The sequence below is a fragment of the Hevea brasiliensis genome, chromosome 16 (genome assembly GCF_030052815.1).
Source record: "Hevea brasiliensis isolate MT/VB/25A 57/8 chromosome 16, ASM3005281v1, whole genome shotgun sequence".
Taxonomy (NCBI): Eukaryota; Viridiplantae; Streptophyta; class Magnoliopsida; order Malpighiales; family Euphorbiaceae; genus Hevea; species Hevea brasiliensis.
Window position 1 is genome coordinate 64,680,011 of NC_079508.1, and position 17,888 is coordinate 64,697,898.

A 17,888-nucleotide genomic window follows, 5' to 3' on the forward strand; every position below is an offset into this window, starting at 1 on the left:
CCTATTCAATATTTTTCCAGGCCACAGGAGGATATTTTTGAGGTTAACTGCTTTTATCCCTTGCAGGTCGTATATTCATGTTTGTGTAATTCTATAAACTTCTAGAATTTCCGCATGTGTTAGAAGTATTTAATTGATCTGGGTCTGTAATATAAATTGTTATTTTGGACCTACAAATTTAGTATCCCATGCATGTTTGATGGACTGGATGAGGGAGCTGAGCTCCCATTTATTTTTATGATGATATGAGTATGTGGAGGGTGAGCTGAGCTCCCCAATTGATGATTTATTGTGTTTACAAGTCAGGTGAGTCAAAAACTCCCCATTGAAATGTCCATTTTATGGTCGGACTCTGTCCAGTTGATTTCTTGAAATTGGGCTCAAATGAGCCTTAGAGTTGGGTTAAGGAATAGTTAGGCTTACTACGGGCCTCGGGGGCTTTAAGCTGGCCCAGGTCCTAGTGCCGGTCCGGCCCATAGGTTGGGTCGTGATAAATGTGGTATTAGAGCCTAGGCTCCAGATTCTTAGGGAATGTTGTCTAAAGTGTTGGGAAGAGTCTACTAGGAGTCACATGCGGAAAATAGGGTCCACAATTGTCTTGCATTGTCATCTTTGCTTCCAGTTTCTGCTTCATATAATTATGTATAAATGAGTCTATAGAGCTGTGTAACATGCTGTTTTGAATATTGTGGGCTAATGCTGCTGAATTTCAAGAAAATGCGTATAAGCAGGAGAGCTGCTACTGCACCAGAACCAGATGTGCCTGACGAGGTGTCAGCACAGGATGAGGCGCCTACCCCGAGGAGGCGGGGTAGGAGGCCTAGAGCTGCTCAAGTGGAAGAGCAGTTGCCACCAGTACAGGATTAGTCTTTTATGGCACAGGGTCCCATGGACCCAATGGCAGCTACTCTAGCTGAGTTGCAGAGAACCATCAACATGATGGCACAGTATATGGTCCACCCTCCACAGCAGCAGCAGTCCACCACACCAAGAGGGGAACCTTACAAACAGATCATCAATTTCAAGAAGTTGGTGCCTGGTACTTATAATGTGTCAGATGATGTATATCAGTTTTTGGATTCCTGCAGACAGGCAGGAACAGAATTGCAGTTGACTGATAGAAGACTTATAGAGTGTATACAGCATGTCATGGGGATATGATTATTATGGATTTTGTGACTGGGTTGCCTCGTACCACACGAGGATATGATTCGATATGGGTAATTATAGACCGCCTAAATAAATCAGCTCACTTCTTGCCTGTGAAGACTACATATTCTGTGACACAGTACACCCGACTCTACATTCGAGAAATAGTCAGATTGCATAGAGTTCCTGCTTCCATAATATCTAACAGAGGGCCCCAGTTCACTTCTCGATTTTAGAGAAAGTTGCAGGAGGCACTTGGCACACAATTGAACTTTAGTACTGCTTTCCACCCTCAGACAGACGGACAGTCCGAAAGGACAATCCAAACACTGGAAGACATACTTCGCATGAGTATTTTGGATTTTGGAGGTCAATGGGATGATCAGCTAGCTTTGGTGGAGTTTGCCTACAACAACAGTTACCATTCCAGCATAGGAGTAGCACCCTATGAGGCACTATATGGAAGAAAGTGTAGGTCTCCTCTGTGTTGGATGGAAATGGGAGAAGCGAAAGTGCATGATGTAGACCTAGTGCAGTACACTTCAGAGATAGTTCCTTTAATCAGGGAACGATTGAAAGCTTGACTTTCAGATGGCGTAAGAGTTATGCAGACCCCAGACGGAGGGATGTGGAGTTTGCAGTAGGAGACTATGTATTCCTGAAGGTTTCTCCGATGAAGGAGTCATGAGATTTGGAAAGAAGGGCAAGTTGGCACCTCGGTATATTGGACCTTTTAAGGTTACTGATAGAGTTGGAGCAGTTGCCTACCGGTTGGAGCTACCACCCAACATTTCTCATGTTCATCCTGTGTTTCACATCTCCATGCTCAGGAAATACATTCCAGACCCTTCTCATGTACTACAACCGGATGTAATAGAGCTAAAAGAGAACTTGACATTTGAGGAGCAACCTGTAGCCATAGTGGACTACCAAGTGAGACAGCTAAGATCAAAACAGATCTCTATGGTTAAGGTTTTATGGAGGAGCCAGTCAGTGAAAGAGTGCACTTGGGAGTCAGAACGGGACATGCGTAGCAAGTACCCTTATCTGTTCAATGTGTAATTCTGTACTTTATTCTACCTTGTGTAAAAATTCGAGGACGAATTTTCTGTAAGGGGGGAAGAATGTAACACCCCAAAATTTTAAATTTTATTATTTTATGAATAATATTGATATTTTAATTTTATTTAAATTTTAAGAAATTATTTGAGATTTTTCGGATTTTAAAAATCGGGTTCGATTTTCCGAAAATATAAACTTTGATGAATTTTAAAAATTAATTTAAAGACCACGTGGCAAAACTAAAAATATATTTGGAGTTTATAAATTTTTCTGAGTTTTCAGAATTTTTTCAGAATTTTTGGGCCTCGTTTTTTATCCCAAGACAAAGTAAAAATTTAAAATTTTGTATTCTGAATTGAACCGGACCGGTCAATCGGATCGGCCTTTCTTCTTCCTTTTTCTTCCTCTCCCGCCCGCGTTTTTCTTCTTCTCTCTCTCTCCCATTTTCTCTCTCCTCTCTCCTCCCCTTGCCGCGCCGCCGCCTCCCCTGCCACCTCAGCCCTCGGCCACGTCCCAGCCCGACTCACGGTAGCGCTGGCGAAAAAAGGCGCCCGAAGCGATGTGACGGGCAAGCACGCCGCTTCGTCTTCCCGACTGAAATCTAGCTGATCCGGCCACTAATCGAATCGGTCTTGTGTCTAAATCCATCTACTCATCGAGAGCTTTCCATAGACACCAAGAACACCGAAATCCATCTAGCGGTTTGTTCAATTTTTGCCCGGGAAATTTAGCCCATTTTGACTTTTGGGCTAGATTTCTCGCAAACCGTGAACCCTACAAGAAAACCGAGAGTACCAGAGCGCTCCACTCATCGAGAGCTTCGCGGCGATATAAATTTTGAATTTTTTAGACACCGTTTTTCGGTGGGTCCCACGGAACTTCGCAGTATTTTTTCGAGCATTTAATGAGCTTAGAAAATTTCGTAAAATTTATGTACTAACCCCCGTGTTGTGAGCTTCATGTAGGTATCTTCAATTCACGGAAATTTGACAGTTGTCCGAGTCTGTGAATTTTCGACCAGACAGACCAGCTATCGAAAAAAGTCTTCGAATTGAATCGAGGTTTTGGCTACCCCACCATTGTCAAATGTCCTGAGCGCGTACCCGGAGTCAAAATCAGCAAAGGTAAACCCGAGCCTTGCTTTTTCGTAATTTTCTAGTGCTTAAATAAGATTAAAAATCCATAAAATATTCGTGGTAGCTCAAAAAATTATGATTCTTTTTGCAATAGCCTAGTAATATTGCTAAGGACCGCGAGGCAAAGTTTTAGAATTTTTAGAGCTTATTTGGGTAGTTTTTGCAAAAATGATCAATTATAAGGACTAAATTGAAATTTTACATATTGTGATGGATGACTGATTTGATGGGCCCAGGAGGGGCTGTGTGATGTGATTGAGTTGTGGATATATGGGTTGTGAATATAGAAGTACGTTTTAAGCCCTTTTGCAGGTTGGGTAGGTCCTAGGTATAGAAAGACTCTGCCGGATTTTCAGCACGACTTAGGACGTATTTGGTCTTTTCTTGATTTTTATTGAGTCATTTGTATTAAATAATTATAATGTAATTGTCAGGTGAGCCGGGACAGCCTTCTTCCTCCGTCCAGCCGCCACAGTGATTTTGTCAAATCTGTGAGTAAAATATTAATTTTAATTATAATTTCACTATTATTATATGTTCAAGAATGCCCATGCATCACTTATATGTATGTATCTATGTAGTTAAACTCTAGGCACGTTTTATGTTGCATTTATAACTGTTAAAGTACGATAAATGTTATTGTGGTAATTTGGAGCAGTGTGCGTGTGTTGGCATGCGTGTGATGTGGTGTGGACTATGGATAGGACGGGTAGACACGGCTTGAGATCTTCGCTAGGACCCGGTCCTTCGGGGGTAATCACGGCTCGAGTTCTTCACTGGGACCCCGATTTGGTATATCAAGCGAAAGTCCGGCTTGAGTTCTTCGCTGGCACATGTTGGATTTAAGAGAGCTGTATAGGGGATCAGCTCCCATATATTATGATTGATATTATTGGATGTGTGAGTGCTCCAAATTACCTTTTTGATGTTATGACGTGAAATTATTACTGTTGTTGCATTTCACTCTACAGGGTGCATTAGTTTTAGATAGTTATAGAGATTATGGTTAAAATTGATATTTTACTCTCTGAGTCGAACGCTCACTCATGTTCAATATTTTTCCAGGCCACAGGAGGATATTTTTGAGGTTAACCTGTTTTTCTCCCTCGCAGGTCGTATATTCATGTTTGTGTAATTCTATAAATTCTATAAACTTCTAGAATTTCCGCATGTGTTAGAAGTATTTAATTGATCTGAGTCTGTAATATAAATTGTTATTTTGGACCTGTAAATTTAGTATCCCATGCATGTTTGATGGACTGGATGAGGGAGCTGAGCTCCCATTTATTTTTATGATGATATGAGTATGTGGAGGGTGAGCTGAGCTCCCCAATTGATGATCTATTGTGTTTACAGGTCGGGTGAGTCAAAAACTCCCCGTTGAAAGGTTCATTTTATGGCCGGCTGTCCGGTTGATTTCTTGAAATTGAGTCCAAATGGGCCTTAGAGTTGGGTTAAGGAATAGTTAGGCTTACTACGGGCTTCAGGGGCTTTAGGCTGGCCCAGGTACTAGTGCCGGTCCGGCCCATAAGTTGGGTCATGACATTTAACCTATTAACTTAAAATTTGTTACACAATAACTTTTTGCCAGACTATATTCAAAAAGAAATCACACTTAATAAATATGAAAATAAAAACAGAATTATTTTTAATTCAAAAAATTATCCCTATATTCATTTTAACCTATTAACTTATAAAATTATAACAATATAATATTTTTCTGGACTATATATGGATATATTATGCATATATTAAAAATTAAAATTTGTTTATTAACATTAATATAAAAATTTTGACAACAAAAGCATACACCCGCAACATCATTCGGATATTATAGCTTAGCTTTACGTGTCTTATTGGGCCTTGGTAGGCGTCTTCCAGTTGCCTGGTAACAGCGCAAAGGGAGATCAGAACCATATAGTCCCAATTTCTAGTTCAAGGCCCTACGGAAATTAAACAAATGGTCCATAGAGGATGCCTAAAAGTGGATATTGGAATCCCCCACCCCATGCCTCCAGACACTTGCTAAAATTTGTTAAAGGTGACGTCTGACCTCCTTCTGCAATGTTTTCTCTAGCAATTTGTTTCAATTCCAAGGCCTTTTCTCTTAATACTTTCCATGTAATGCAAATGTAGCTCGTGTAATGAAACTGGTCAACAGCGTAAGGCTAAAACAAGAAAGGTACTCCATTGCTTGGATTTTGCATGACTGCTCTGAAATCTCTTGCTCTAGAAATACTGTTTCCTAGTTCTAGTTTTTGAGTTTCTGCTTCTTTTTATCTGAAAAAAAAAAAATTATCAATCAATTTCAACCATCTAACAGCTCTCAATTTCAAAATTCAGATAAGTATCCAATTTTAACCAAATTCTAGAATTTCGTATCAAATATTCTATAGCTCCTATGCTATGATTTCAACCAAATTTCAATTAGGATGCATAGATTTCAACCAGAACGCATGGAGTTTCAATAACCAAATATTAAAACCAACAATTTAAACAATACAAAAATGCAAAACCTAACAATTTCAGCAATAAGCATATAAATACATAAAATCCACCAATTTTAACATTTAGACATAATAAAACCCTGCAACTCTTATAATCTAACAAAATCCAGTTACTGAACTGCTAAACAAAACCCAACGAGACGTGCAAAGCAAAGCGAAGTGACTCGTCTTCTACGAGTTGAGGAAAGAAGAGAAGCGAAGGAAGAAAGAGAAGAGATGGGCTGGAGTAGATTTAACAAGTGAGTAGGCAAATGGGATTGGTCAAGGTTACTGCAGAAAAGATAAGAGAAGATGAAAAAGAAAAAAAGGTAATTTTATTATTTTTATCTGCTAATGTATTATTACATGTTATAAGACTTAAAAATAAATAAATTAAAATTAAGAGATTTTATTATAATAAATTAAATTTTACAGACAAAAATAAAATAACCCCAAATTTAGGAACAGTTAGTGTAATTTATGAAGTTTCCCTTGGTGAGCGTAGGGATTTTATCAATATAGTTTTTTTTTTTAAATTATTAATTGTATACTTTATTACTTTAAAGACGCACTACAAACAACAAAAAAGAAAATTCTTATTTATTCATAAAATTATTTTATTTTTATTAATAAAATTATTAATTATATTTATTATTTATTGTTATTAAATAAAAATTTAATTAATTTGCTGTGAATTGACTCCTGAATACTTAAGCTGAACAGTTATATAATTGGTTCCAGATAAGTAGCAGGCTTTAGAACATTTATTCAATGAAATATTGAAAATGCAAGGAAATGATTAATATTAAATTTATTGAGTTTATTTTTTTTTTAAGAAAAATTTATTATGTTTATATATCTTGCAAAACCCATTAAATTTGAAATATAAACAACAGATAATAAAAAGACACAATATATTCAAATTTTATGTAAATTTTTCACTTAAATTCGATATTTATAGATTTAAAACTATATAAAAAAGATTATATATATATATATATATATATATATATATAATTAATTTCAACATTATTTGATTGGTCAATCTAGTCACTATTATAAGTAGCGATTACACCGTTCGACAATCCTTGCATTACAAAAGACGCTGGAATGTTAGACGATGAATGCCATGGGAATTTCAGAACAGGTCCATCCAGAAACTGTGGAAGAAATTGTTTATGAAGCTAGGCGGCGGGGGCTAACTAGCTTGCGGCTATCGTACTTGGATTTGATTTGAGATAGGAGTGCAGGATTTGACGTTGATGATTTGTATTTTCATATACTGATGTAATTGATTGAAGCTGAAGCTGAATATGACATTGTAACAGTTAGTTTTGCAATTATTGGAGAAGGGAGACACTGTAACAGTTAGTTTTGCAATTATCGGAGAAGGGAGACAAGGTCATGCAACCAAATCATCTATTGACACCTTAGTTTGATTTATGCCTTTTCTTCCATACATACTTTCAACAATACAGTTTTTTTAATAGAGCAAAATATAATATATAGTTTCTAACTAATCAATTAAAAATGGAACGAAGCACCTTCCTCAAAAAGATTAGTTGTACAAGTTTAGACATATCATACCTATTTTTGCCACTTGATTTCAGAATTTAAATTCAAACAGAATACATAAACTAAATTCTTGCAACTTGCAGAAAATTTGGAGTTTGAAGCATCCGCACCCTATGCCTCTAGCCACTTGATGAAGTTGCTAAAATTTGTTGAGTTCTGACCACCTTCTCCAATATTATTTCTGGCAATTTGCTTCAACTCAAAGGCTTTCTCTCTTATATTTTTATCACCAAGCAAGAGCTCCACCTTCTTGTTAAATTCCTCCTTCCTTATAATTCCACTTTCATCCTTGTCAAATCCCAAACCAACCTTCCATGAATCACAAATGTAGTTCGTGTTATGAAACTGGTCTAAAAAGTGAGGCCAACACAAGAAAGGTACTCCATTGCTCACACCTTCTATGGTAGAGTTCCAACCACAATGGCTCACAAAACAAGCAATAGCCGGATGACTTAGAACCTTCTGTTGAGGTGCCCAACTCACAATTTTTCCATGGCTGCCATGAAATTCATTTGGGTGGACATGGTTTGATTCTTGGTTGTTTCCTGGACGAAGCACCCATAGAAAAGGCTTGTTTGTGAGTTGAAGTCCAAGGGCTAGTTCTTGAAATTGGATTTGATCAATGATTGTCAAGCTGCCAAATGCTACATATATCACTGACTGGGATGGCTGTTGATCAAGCCATGTCAAGCATGAAGAATCCTCTTGCCAGAACTGTGCTCCTGAATGCCCTGCATCGTTATTTGCTAATAATGGGCCAACTGGGAGAAGCTTTGGAACCAAGGAAAATGCTCCAGGCTCAATCTCATAAAATGAGTTGCACATCTGCCATTCTGTCAATTGTGAATGTTCGAAGGTTCTTTTGAGGTATTTAAAAAGAGCCTTTTGCGAGTTTGAGTCGCCAAGTCTCCAAGGAATGTTTTCTATGTCAAAACTAGGGATGCTTAAGGACAATTGAATTCTCTGTTTCTTGATTGAGAATCCTATAAATTTAACCCAAAGGAAAAGGTGAAATGGAAAAAAAAAAATTAAAAATCTTTTTATGCATTTTTAATTATAACCAAAGCTTTTAAAATTTCATCGATTCTCAAGATTTTACATTAGTTTTAATTTTAACAGTCAATTCACATAGAAATTTGCTATCAGTCAGCCATGATTATCAATGCTATTGTTTAACATACGCTTAAACAATCATGAAAAGTTTTAGCAGTACTATCAGTAAGAAGATTTTCTAGTAATCACAATTAAGGAAAGAACTTACCTTCATCGTCGATGTATCCATCACGAATGAGATTAGGAATATTTGCCAGGATGGAGTAAATGGCAGCTGATGCAGGCCAAACCATAGCAAGTCTAATCCCCAACTTGTTTGCAACTTCCCTTGACCACGCCATACAAGCATCAGAAACAATACAAGTGATAGGTTGATCACCAAACTCCAAGGTCTTGTTGATGTTTTGTATGAGCTCCTCAAGGCTTTTGGGCATGGCGATCAATATGGCCTCACATAACTTACCAATGTCATTTCTATCATCCTCGAGACCCATCCCATCTGGGATTGAGACCAAATTAACACATGAACCTGTAGGATCATTTCTGCCTACCATTGCAGCAAGCACTCTCTTGTGATTAAAGTGTGTGTTAACAAAAGTGACTTTGAATCCAAGATTGGCTAGTCCCTGAGCAAAGTGCATTAAGGGGTTAACGTGCCCTTGAGCTGGATATGGTAGCACTAGAACGTGTGATCTGCCCATTTTTTTTCTTTTGGCTTTTGAGAGACAAATTCTGAACTTCTCTTGTTGAGCTATACAATGCCCAGGGAATAGTGGAGGGATTTTATCATTATGTTATTATTTGGTTGCACTCGAAAACGAGTGGTAAATAGGCTGCTAAAATTTGTCGGCCGCACGTATCTGCGAAAATAGGCGCGTGGTCTTTTTCTTTTAACAACTCAGCTACAAACGAAGATAAAAAAGATAATGAAGTGGAATTTAACCGATTATCATTCATATTTTTTAATTGTATAATTAAATTTAATTCAATTAATTATTTATCCTCAAAATTTAGGGTCGATATTATTTTTAATTATACATAAATTAAATAAAAATGTGCTTAATGTTTGGACATACAAGCACCATCGTTTATGTTGCTTTTGAAGGGTAATTATTTTTTCAACCAATCCTCATCTTTGAAGATATTTCATTTTCATTCTTTATTTTTGATTTCTTATCAAAAAATTTTTAAACTTTAACTTCTGATAGGAGCAGCAGAGTTGGTGAGGGGGAAGAAAAAGCTGAGGTGGGGGTAGGGCATGCAGCGGATTTTTTTATGCAATAATAATAATAATAATAATAAAGTAATTAAATTTTAAGATAATTTGCTTTGCATATATTTAACATTCTCAAATCTAAACCAACCAGCCAACCACAACTATGGACGTCTGTGAATGCACGCTTGAGACTGTTTTCCTAACATTTGAAGATCCAGATGCATCGATCAAGAATGGCATATCGTATGGGCCACAGATATTGCAAAATTATTGTTAATTTTATTGGCTAGGTAGCTAGCTTGCCGTACAACTATGGAAGATTTCTTAAGAAAACATGTGATGTGTATGTAGGTCCAATAGCACAAGGGAAAAAAATTGATAATGCACTTCTACAGAGAACTCAAATCTCTGCAAGAATTTAAAAAAAAAAAAAAAAAAAAAAAAGAAGTGAAAACGGGAAAGAGAGAGAGTCTTATTTTTCTCTGAGTTTTTGTTTCTTTTTATATAAGAAGTCCTATTTGTGGTTGCCTACTAGAGGCCTTCTCTGCCCCTCAATGTAGGAGAGCCGCCCTTGGGCCTAGAAAAGTGGGTTTTGCCCTTCCTTTTTTTTGAGTTGAGTTGTTTTTTAGTTTTTTCTTTATTTTTTTGCAGATCTGGAACTAGATGTGGGCATTTTCTTCTAGCGATCTTTGAGAGAGAGTTTTAGCAGATGAAGCTCTACCTAGTCTTTTCACAGTTGAGAGGAGAACGAGCCTTCCTTTGCCTTTGTTCAGTGCTGCTCCTTTTGATGAAGGTTTGTTTGGAAGCTTACCGAGTCAATGTGAGCTCTCTTCTTCTTCTTCGATGGTATAAGATTAGTTTCATCTAGTGGCGGTTTGCTTGTCGGATGCAATTCAAAAATCAACCCAGAAGGCACAAGTGGGATGCTGAAAAACCCCACTACCACTGACCTCTACTTGTTGTTGTCGGTAGGTGGCTTACATGGCTACTTCCTCTTTGTGGATTCTAGTTCCTTGATGCTTTTCTTGGTTGTGCTTAGCACCAATAGTCTTTGATTCCTTGGGTGTTTATTGCTTAGGGCCGTTATATTATACGTTGATGCTGTGCATGGCCCCGGCCTTGAGTTTGCTCTTTAGTATGTTTTTTTTAATCTCCCCCGATGAAGGATTGCCAATTGCGTTGCAGCGCTGCTATGTGCTTTCATCGGGTTTTGGGTTTCGGGCGGATTATCATATCAGCTAGGATTATGAATGGGCACTGGGCCTAAAGTGCTGGGATGGATTTGATTTATCTAGGTTTATATGTATTGGGCCAAGAAGCGCTTCTTTATGTTGTGATTTAAGCATCACTTTTTTGACAAATCAAACTAATTTCCCTAAAAAAAAAAATCTACAATAATACACTTGAAACTAGAAAATTTGACTAAATAATCATTAATGTGCTGGACGAACAAATTATATAGTTGAATATGGGGAGTGTGGCCTTCTCTCTTTGGATATATTCTTCTTTGTTTGGCTGCCGAGAAAAAAAAAAAAAAAACACCAACTTTCATATGCTGTGTCAATTTTGCTGCCATAAAAATGAGTTGCATAAGTTTGAGTAGAAGTTAGAGGGTACACCATACTCCAATTCGTCACAGCTGATATTCTGGGGATTTTTTTTGAACAAGTGCATATGAAAAAAGAAAATACATAATAGGGATAAATTATGAACATAATACTAAATGTGAGTGAATTTGGCCAGCCTTTAAAGGTCAAATAGCTAGTCAGTAGTAATTTTTTTTATACATAAAGATGCATTGAATTTTTTCTTTTTTTTTTTTCATTTTTCTTTTTTTATCTCTTGTAAATAAAAAAATAAATTAATAGATTAATTAAATAATAATTTATTTTTAAATATAATTTTAATATTATACAAATATATTTATGAAATAATTTATGAAATTAATTAAAAGAAAATTTTATCAATTAAAATATTAAATTACTATTTAAGTAATATAGATACGGGGGAATTGATTAACCTTTTTATACGTAAAGTTTGTAGTAAATATTATCAAAAGATAAGAAATATATAAAGAGAATGAGGAAGAGAAGAGTAAAGGTTTAAAGGGAAAAAAATATAAAAATAAAAAAAAGAAAAAATAAAAGAGAAATAAAAAAAAAGGGTCAAGTAATTTGAGTATAAAAAATTATCAAAAAGAATAAAAAAGTTAACGAAATGTAAAAATTAATTGATATATTATTTAAAATATAAAAATTAATTAATTTTATTAAAATAAATAAATTAAATAATAATTTAATTAATATTAAAATATTTTTAACTAATGAAAAATTTAATAGGTTGGCTAAATAATTTAATAAAAAATATAATAACTAAATAATATATATTTTAAAATATAAAATTCAATAATTAATTTTATTAAAATATAAAGGATATATATATATATATACCTGTCAAAGTCGGTGATGCGCCATAGTCGATATTCCAAAATACAAACAAATCGTCCATACGATTGCAATAATTAATTTTAAAATTTCACTATTTTTATTTTAAAATTAAAATTTATTTTTCAATTTTCAGAGTGAATATGATCTATGAGACATGCTATCATCTCATGATTTGATGTTAAAATTAAAAATGGCATAATTTTAATTAAAATAATTAAGAAAAAGTTAAATAATATTGTTTCCATTAAAGAGACAAAAAAAAAATGTTTGATTATTTATTTACTTATACTTTATAAAGTGGTCAGTTAGTTATGTAATTAATAATGTCCTTTAGGACTGGAGCAATAAATTATTTTTTAAATTAATTTGAAGATTATGATGTGCGTACATTATTATAAGAGACTTATTTTATGTGTAATTTGTCTTATAAAAATCATTGTATGTGTAATGGATATTATATTTGACTCTTAAATATTTAAGCTAAATAATTATATAGTTAAGTAGTAGTGTTATTAAACTCAATTTGAAGGTTGAATTAATGAAAGGATCAAGTGAATGAGTGAGTGGTTCAATTAATGTATCAATGGTTCAACTAGTAAATCACTAAAAATAAATTAAATATAACACTTATTAATATAAATAAATATAATTAATTAAATTTTAACTATTAAAATAAAATTTTAACATTTATTAAATTATATTTAATAAATTTTAATAGTGTTATTAAATTTTATATAAAAGTATTTAAGTAATATAATGCATAAATGTATAATTCTATTTTTAATATTTATGAAATATTAAGTGTATATTAAAAAATAAATATATTAAAATGAAAAACGCATAGCTGTTAGCTAAATCGTTAAAGACTTTTTATGAGATTTTGAGTTTAATTTTTTATACAAAAAATTAGAAAAAAAAAAAAAGAGTTTTTCCTTGTCTGGTTTAATTGCAAAGGCAGACCAATTTGAGGACTAATTCACCCATTTATAAGTTTAACTGATTAGTTTGATCCAAATTTCATAATTATGGGCAGTAGAACGTTTAATGAAATATTAAAAATATAAGAAAACTATTAATATTAAATTGTTTACTTGCTGGTGATTCTCCGAGAATCCGTGAATTAGCAGAGACGCTGGAATGTCAGACGATGACTGCCATGGTAATTCCAAAGTGTATCCATGGTGGAAGAAATTGATTCCGAGTCTAGGCGGGGGCTTAATAGTGGCTATTGTACTTGGATTTTGGTTGAGATAGAGATGGTAAGGAGGATAGGATTTAATTTTGATGATTTATATTTTCTCACAGCAGTTAGTCTTGGAATTATTGGAGAAGGGAGGGAGATGATTCCTGCAACCAAATCATCCATTGACGCATTAGAAAGATTAGAGTTTCTTGATGATCTTGGTAGAGTCACCACATCTACGGTGTGCGTGGAAGAGCTACAGGTTGGTGTTGAGGCTATTCAGCTTCCATGCTACCACCTTTATCACCAGGACTGCATTGTTAAGTGGCTGCAGGTAGCCACTTGTGACCACTTTGCCTGCATAAGATGCCTGCTGATCATCAATAGGTTTCCACACATTTATTTTTATCATTATTTTTGTACAAATTAACAACTATCTTTGAATCCTTTATTTTAGTCCAGGATTGAAAGCAGTTTGCATGCCACGGCAGTGACATAAAAATATAAGACAGTTGAAGTGACGTAAAAATTACAAAATGCATATTTTTTTATAGCTTCATGACAATAACTTACACTACTAATAATGCAGGAATAAGAACAAAATGCCAGGAAAAAAAACTATAATTTTTTTAAAATAATACTAAAAAAGAGAAAGCTAATGGCAAAAATATAAAATATAATCTAAATAAAGAGAAATTTCAGTAATTGAATACAATAAGCCGAGAGACTAATTTGTTTTTATCTTAGTTAAGGAGGAATAGTGGATGCCAATTTCAAGATTCCATTCAGCGTCACACAAGAAGACATTTCTCCAGTGTTGGCCATTTCCTTCTGGGCTCCTTAATTATAGTGTGAAATGAATTTAAAGTTAAAAAACTATACGAGAGTAGCATATGGTATCTGCAGCAGCACCAGAAGAGTTAGCAGAATGGTCAATCTACACATTCTAGTAATACCTTATCCAGCGCAAGGCCATGTTATTCCTCTTATGGAGCTGTCTAAATGCTTAGCCAAATATGGCTTCAGAATCACATTTTTAATCACAGAGTATTATCATCAGCTGATCAAGAATACCTCAAAGGGTAATATTGGGGATCAAATTCAACTAGTTTCAGTTCCAGACGGAATCCAATCCTCAGAGGATAAGAATAAGCCTGGGAAGTCATCTGAAGCAATCTTGAGGGTTATGCCAGGCAAAGTAGAGGAGCTTATTGAAGAAATTAATTCGTCAGGCAGTGATAAGATCAGCTGTATCCTCGCTGATCAGAGTTTCGGGTGGGCCTTGGAAATTGCAGAAAAAAGAGGAATTCGTCGTGCTGCCTTCTGTCCTGCAGCAGCTGCACAGTTGGTCCTGGGATTCAGCATCCCAAAGCTGATAGAAGATGGAATCATAGATGAGCATGGTGGGCTATTCTAGTATTGCTAACTTTCTTATTAGTCGAAACTCTTCTTTAATATGTCTTTAAGAAATAATTACAGAATGAGATTTTATTTGCAATTACAGGAACCCCAAAACAAAAGCAGATAGTTCAGATTTCACCAACAATGCCAGCCATGTACCCTGCCAACTTTGTGTGGGCCTGCCTTGGCAACAAGGAAGCACAGAAGAATATTTTTGGACTGATGGTTAGGAACAACAAATCTGCCAAGTTGACAGACTGGCTGCTCTGCAACTCAACTTATGACCTTGAGCCTGGAGCATTTAACTTGGCTCCACAGGTACTTCCTATAGGCCCACTTTTAGCAAGCAACAGACAGGAAGATTCAGTAGGAAATTTCTGGCCAGAGGACCCAACTTGTCTGGCATGGCTCGATCAGCAGCCACCAGAATCTGTCATCTATGTTGCATTTGGAAGTTTCACTGTTTTTGATCCAGCACAGTTTCAAGAATTGGCTTTAGGATTGGAACGTTGTAACAAACCATTCCTCTGGGTGATAAGGTCAGATATAAGGAAGGGGACAAACGATGCCTTCCTCAAAGAATTTCAAGACAGAGTAGGCACAAGGGGCAAGGTGGTTGATTGGGCACCTCAACAGAAAGTTCTGGCCCATCCATCTGTTGCTTGTTTTGTGAGTCACTGCGGCTGGAACTCTACCATGGAAGGTGTAAGCAATGGGATCCTTTTCTTGTGCTGGCCTTACTTTGCTGACCAGTTCTTGAACCAGAGCTACATTTGTGATATTTGGAAGATTGGATTAGGATTTGACAAAGATGAAATTGGGAGGATTATGCAAGGAGAAATCAAGAATAAGGTGGAGCAACTATTGAGCAATGGGGAATTTAAAGCAAGAGCTTTGGATCTCAAGAAAATGGTCATAAACAGTGTCAATGAAGGTGGTAGCTCTTACCAAAATTTCAAGAAATTTGTTGAATGGATGAAAGAGTAGATAGTTTCTTCACCCATCATTCAAATTCACTGCCTTCTTCCAGTATTCATATGATTCTATACAAATAAAAATTTGTATTAAGATTGAGAAAAAGATGAAATTTTAAAAAAGAAAACTCAAAATGAATCCAAAAATAAATCAGAATTAAAGAACTTGTAAGGGTAGTGCATGTAAAGGAGCTACAATTTGGAGAGATATGCCAGCAAGAAAGAAATAACCCATGTCCTGTAGGAGAGGAAGAAAATTATCAGACTGGGAAAGGTCAGAAGGGAACGACACGTCGTTGTACTCGGAATTCCTAGTTCCTACAGGCCCATTTTCACTCGATTTTCGAACTCGAAAACCTGTCAATGTTTCCTTCAATCACAGAGCAAAACCTGCGCCGCATGGCGGTAAAGATGGGCTTAGAAAGGGTGTTGTTTGAGTGAAGAACGACGTCATATTTTCAGTTCATCTTTGTCATTTCCAACCTCTTAACTTTCTTACCAAAATTTCAGGAAATCTCCAAGACGGAAACCAAAAGCTAAAACGATTTCAAAGAGAAATTTCGTTAGGTAGAGAAAATCAGTACGTGGCCAAGGCCCAAATCCACAATTCAATAGTAAGACTCCAGACTTGAGAATATGAAATAGGGGGCAGCTAGGGGGCCTATCAATTCTAGCTAATAAGAGTAAGACCCAGCGCCCAAAACAAGAAACCTTAAGCTAAGAAAGGAATGCAGAGACCGACCAAACTCCTTTCGCCATCTAATTCTTTGGTAGCAGAGAGAAACAGTCCCGACATGCAGAAGGCCCCTGAAGTACCAAACACGAGTTGTCACATTTTTGAATAAAGCATTTTGACCAATTATCGAGCCTTCCTTCCCCTAATGCCTAGACCTCCTATGCTCCACAACCCAGACCCATCACCAGCAGCCACTGGATGGTGGTGCATACATAGCTCATAGCTTCTCACTCTCGGATAGCCTTAGGGGTCGACTGCCACTAGATAGTCAGCATGAAAGCTCAAAAGGTGCCTGCTCTAATTGTGACAAATCATCCACAGAGTCAAAACACAAACCACAACCCGGTCGACTGCACTGTTAGAGTCAACAGAAGCCAGGCAAATGTTCAACTAACCCTCACCAAAACATCAAAAGACCTGTAAAGTAAAACCACACAAAAATAGAGCTATTTACATTCCAATCTGGAGGTGGAGAGGAATCTATATTCTGGTCCAAGGAGGAGCCGTCCCCTGTTCTGGAGGGGCAAAGAAAGAGCACAGATCGGTAGGAAGATGGGGGTGAAAGTCCCTGAAATCCGAGAAAAAATGTGAGAAAATTTCTCTCTCTAAAAACTAGAGAGAGAGAGAGAGAGAGAGAGAGAGATTGCCTTCTCCGTTTTGAAAAGATCGCGTTTCTAATGCTGCAAATCAACGTGTATAGGCTATATTAAAACAGTAACGGGTTCCAATTTCAGATTTTCAATATACCTACCGATCATAAAATTGCAACTGGATAATTATTTTATGATTATATATAATTATATTTTATTTAAAAATTAAAAACAATGAAAAATATGAAGAGAGAATAGAAGAAAGATCCCAAAGAAGAATTGCAGGCTTGTAGCTTGCAAGAAAAAACAAGTGGGTCATTGCATTGCATGGGCTCCTAACCTAAAAGGGAGGAGACCCATGTTCATTATCTTCCCTTCTACCGACCAAAAAACCAATGGAATATAGCTATTTTCCACCACATGACTAGCACTCCCCAACTCTCTAATCTCTTGTAATTTGTAACCATGACCTTTTTATCATTTTGTCCCTCACTTTGATCCATCTTTATCATTTTTGACCCAGAGAGAGAATATCTATTGCCTTGTTAAATAAAAATTGATAGTTTTTATTTATTATTGTTAGGATAAGGTAAATTTTATTAATCAAATTCAAATTGAAGAGCAAATACAGAATGCTGAAAAGGACAGATTTCTAGAGAGCAACTTTTTGGGAGGGAAAAAAAAGTTATCATTAATTCCCCACTTTGGCAGCAGATAAAGGGAAATTTATAATTTTGTTTTTAAATTTTATCTTATATTATATTTTAATATTTAAATTTTAAAAAATTAATTATTTAATGCATGAGTTTTATATTATATTATCTAAATTTTAAAAAATAAATTTTTTAATTTTTTAATTTTAATATATAGAACAATTTAA

General features: G+C 35.5%; 2 protein-coding genes and 1 long non-coding RNA gene across 3 annotated transcripts; 2 read left to right on the forward strand and 1 right to left on the reverse strand.

Moving 5' to 3' along the window:
• Nucleotides 1-7,357: 7,357 nt before the first annotated feature.
• On the reverse strand, nucleotides 7,358-9,242 carry LOC110658904 (UDP-glycosyltransferase 83A1-like). Its single transcript, XM_058138578.1, has 2 exons — nucleotides 8,670-9,242; nucleotides 7,358-8,391 (listed from the first exon to the last, which is right to left on the reverse strand). The coding sequence occupies exons 1-2, from the start codon at nucleotides 9,160-9,162 to the stop codon at nucleotides 7,520-7,522; spliced, it is 1,365 nt and encodes a 454-aa protein (XP_057994561.1). The 5' UTR covers nucleotides 9,163-9,242; the 3' UTR covers nucleotides 7,358-7,519.
• Nucleotides 9,243-9,929: 687 nt separating this feature from the next.
• On the forward strand, nucleotides 9,930-10,800 carry LOC110658864 (uncharacterized). Its single transcript, XR_002495660.2, has 2 exons — nucleotides 9,930-10,262; nucleotides 10,329-10,800. It is a non-coding gene; the product is annotated as an uncharacterized LOC110658864 (long non-coding RNA).
• Nucleotides 10,801-14,235: 3,435 nt separating this feature from the next.
• Nucleotides 14,236-15,695, forward strand: LOC110658905 (UDP-glycosyltransferase 83A1). The gene is made up of 2 exons (XM_021816690.2): nucleotides 14,236-14,710; nucleotides 14,812-15,695. Exons 1-2 carry the CDS (start codon nucleotides 14,236-14,238, stop codon nucleotides 15,693-15,695), a joined length of 1,359 nt encoding a protein of 452 aa, XP_021672382.2.
• Nucleotides 15,696-17,888: the final 2,193 nt, after the last annotated feature.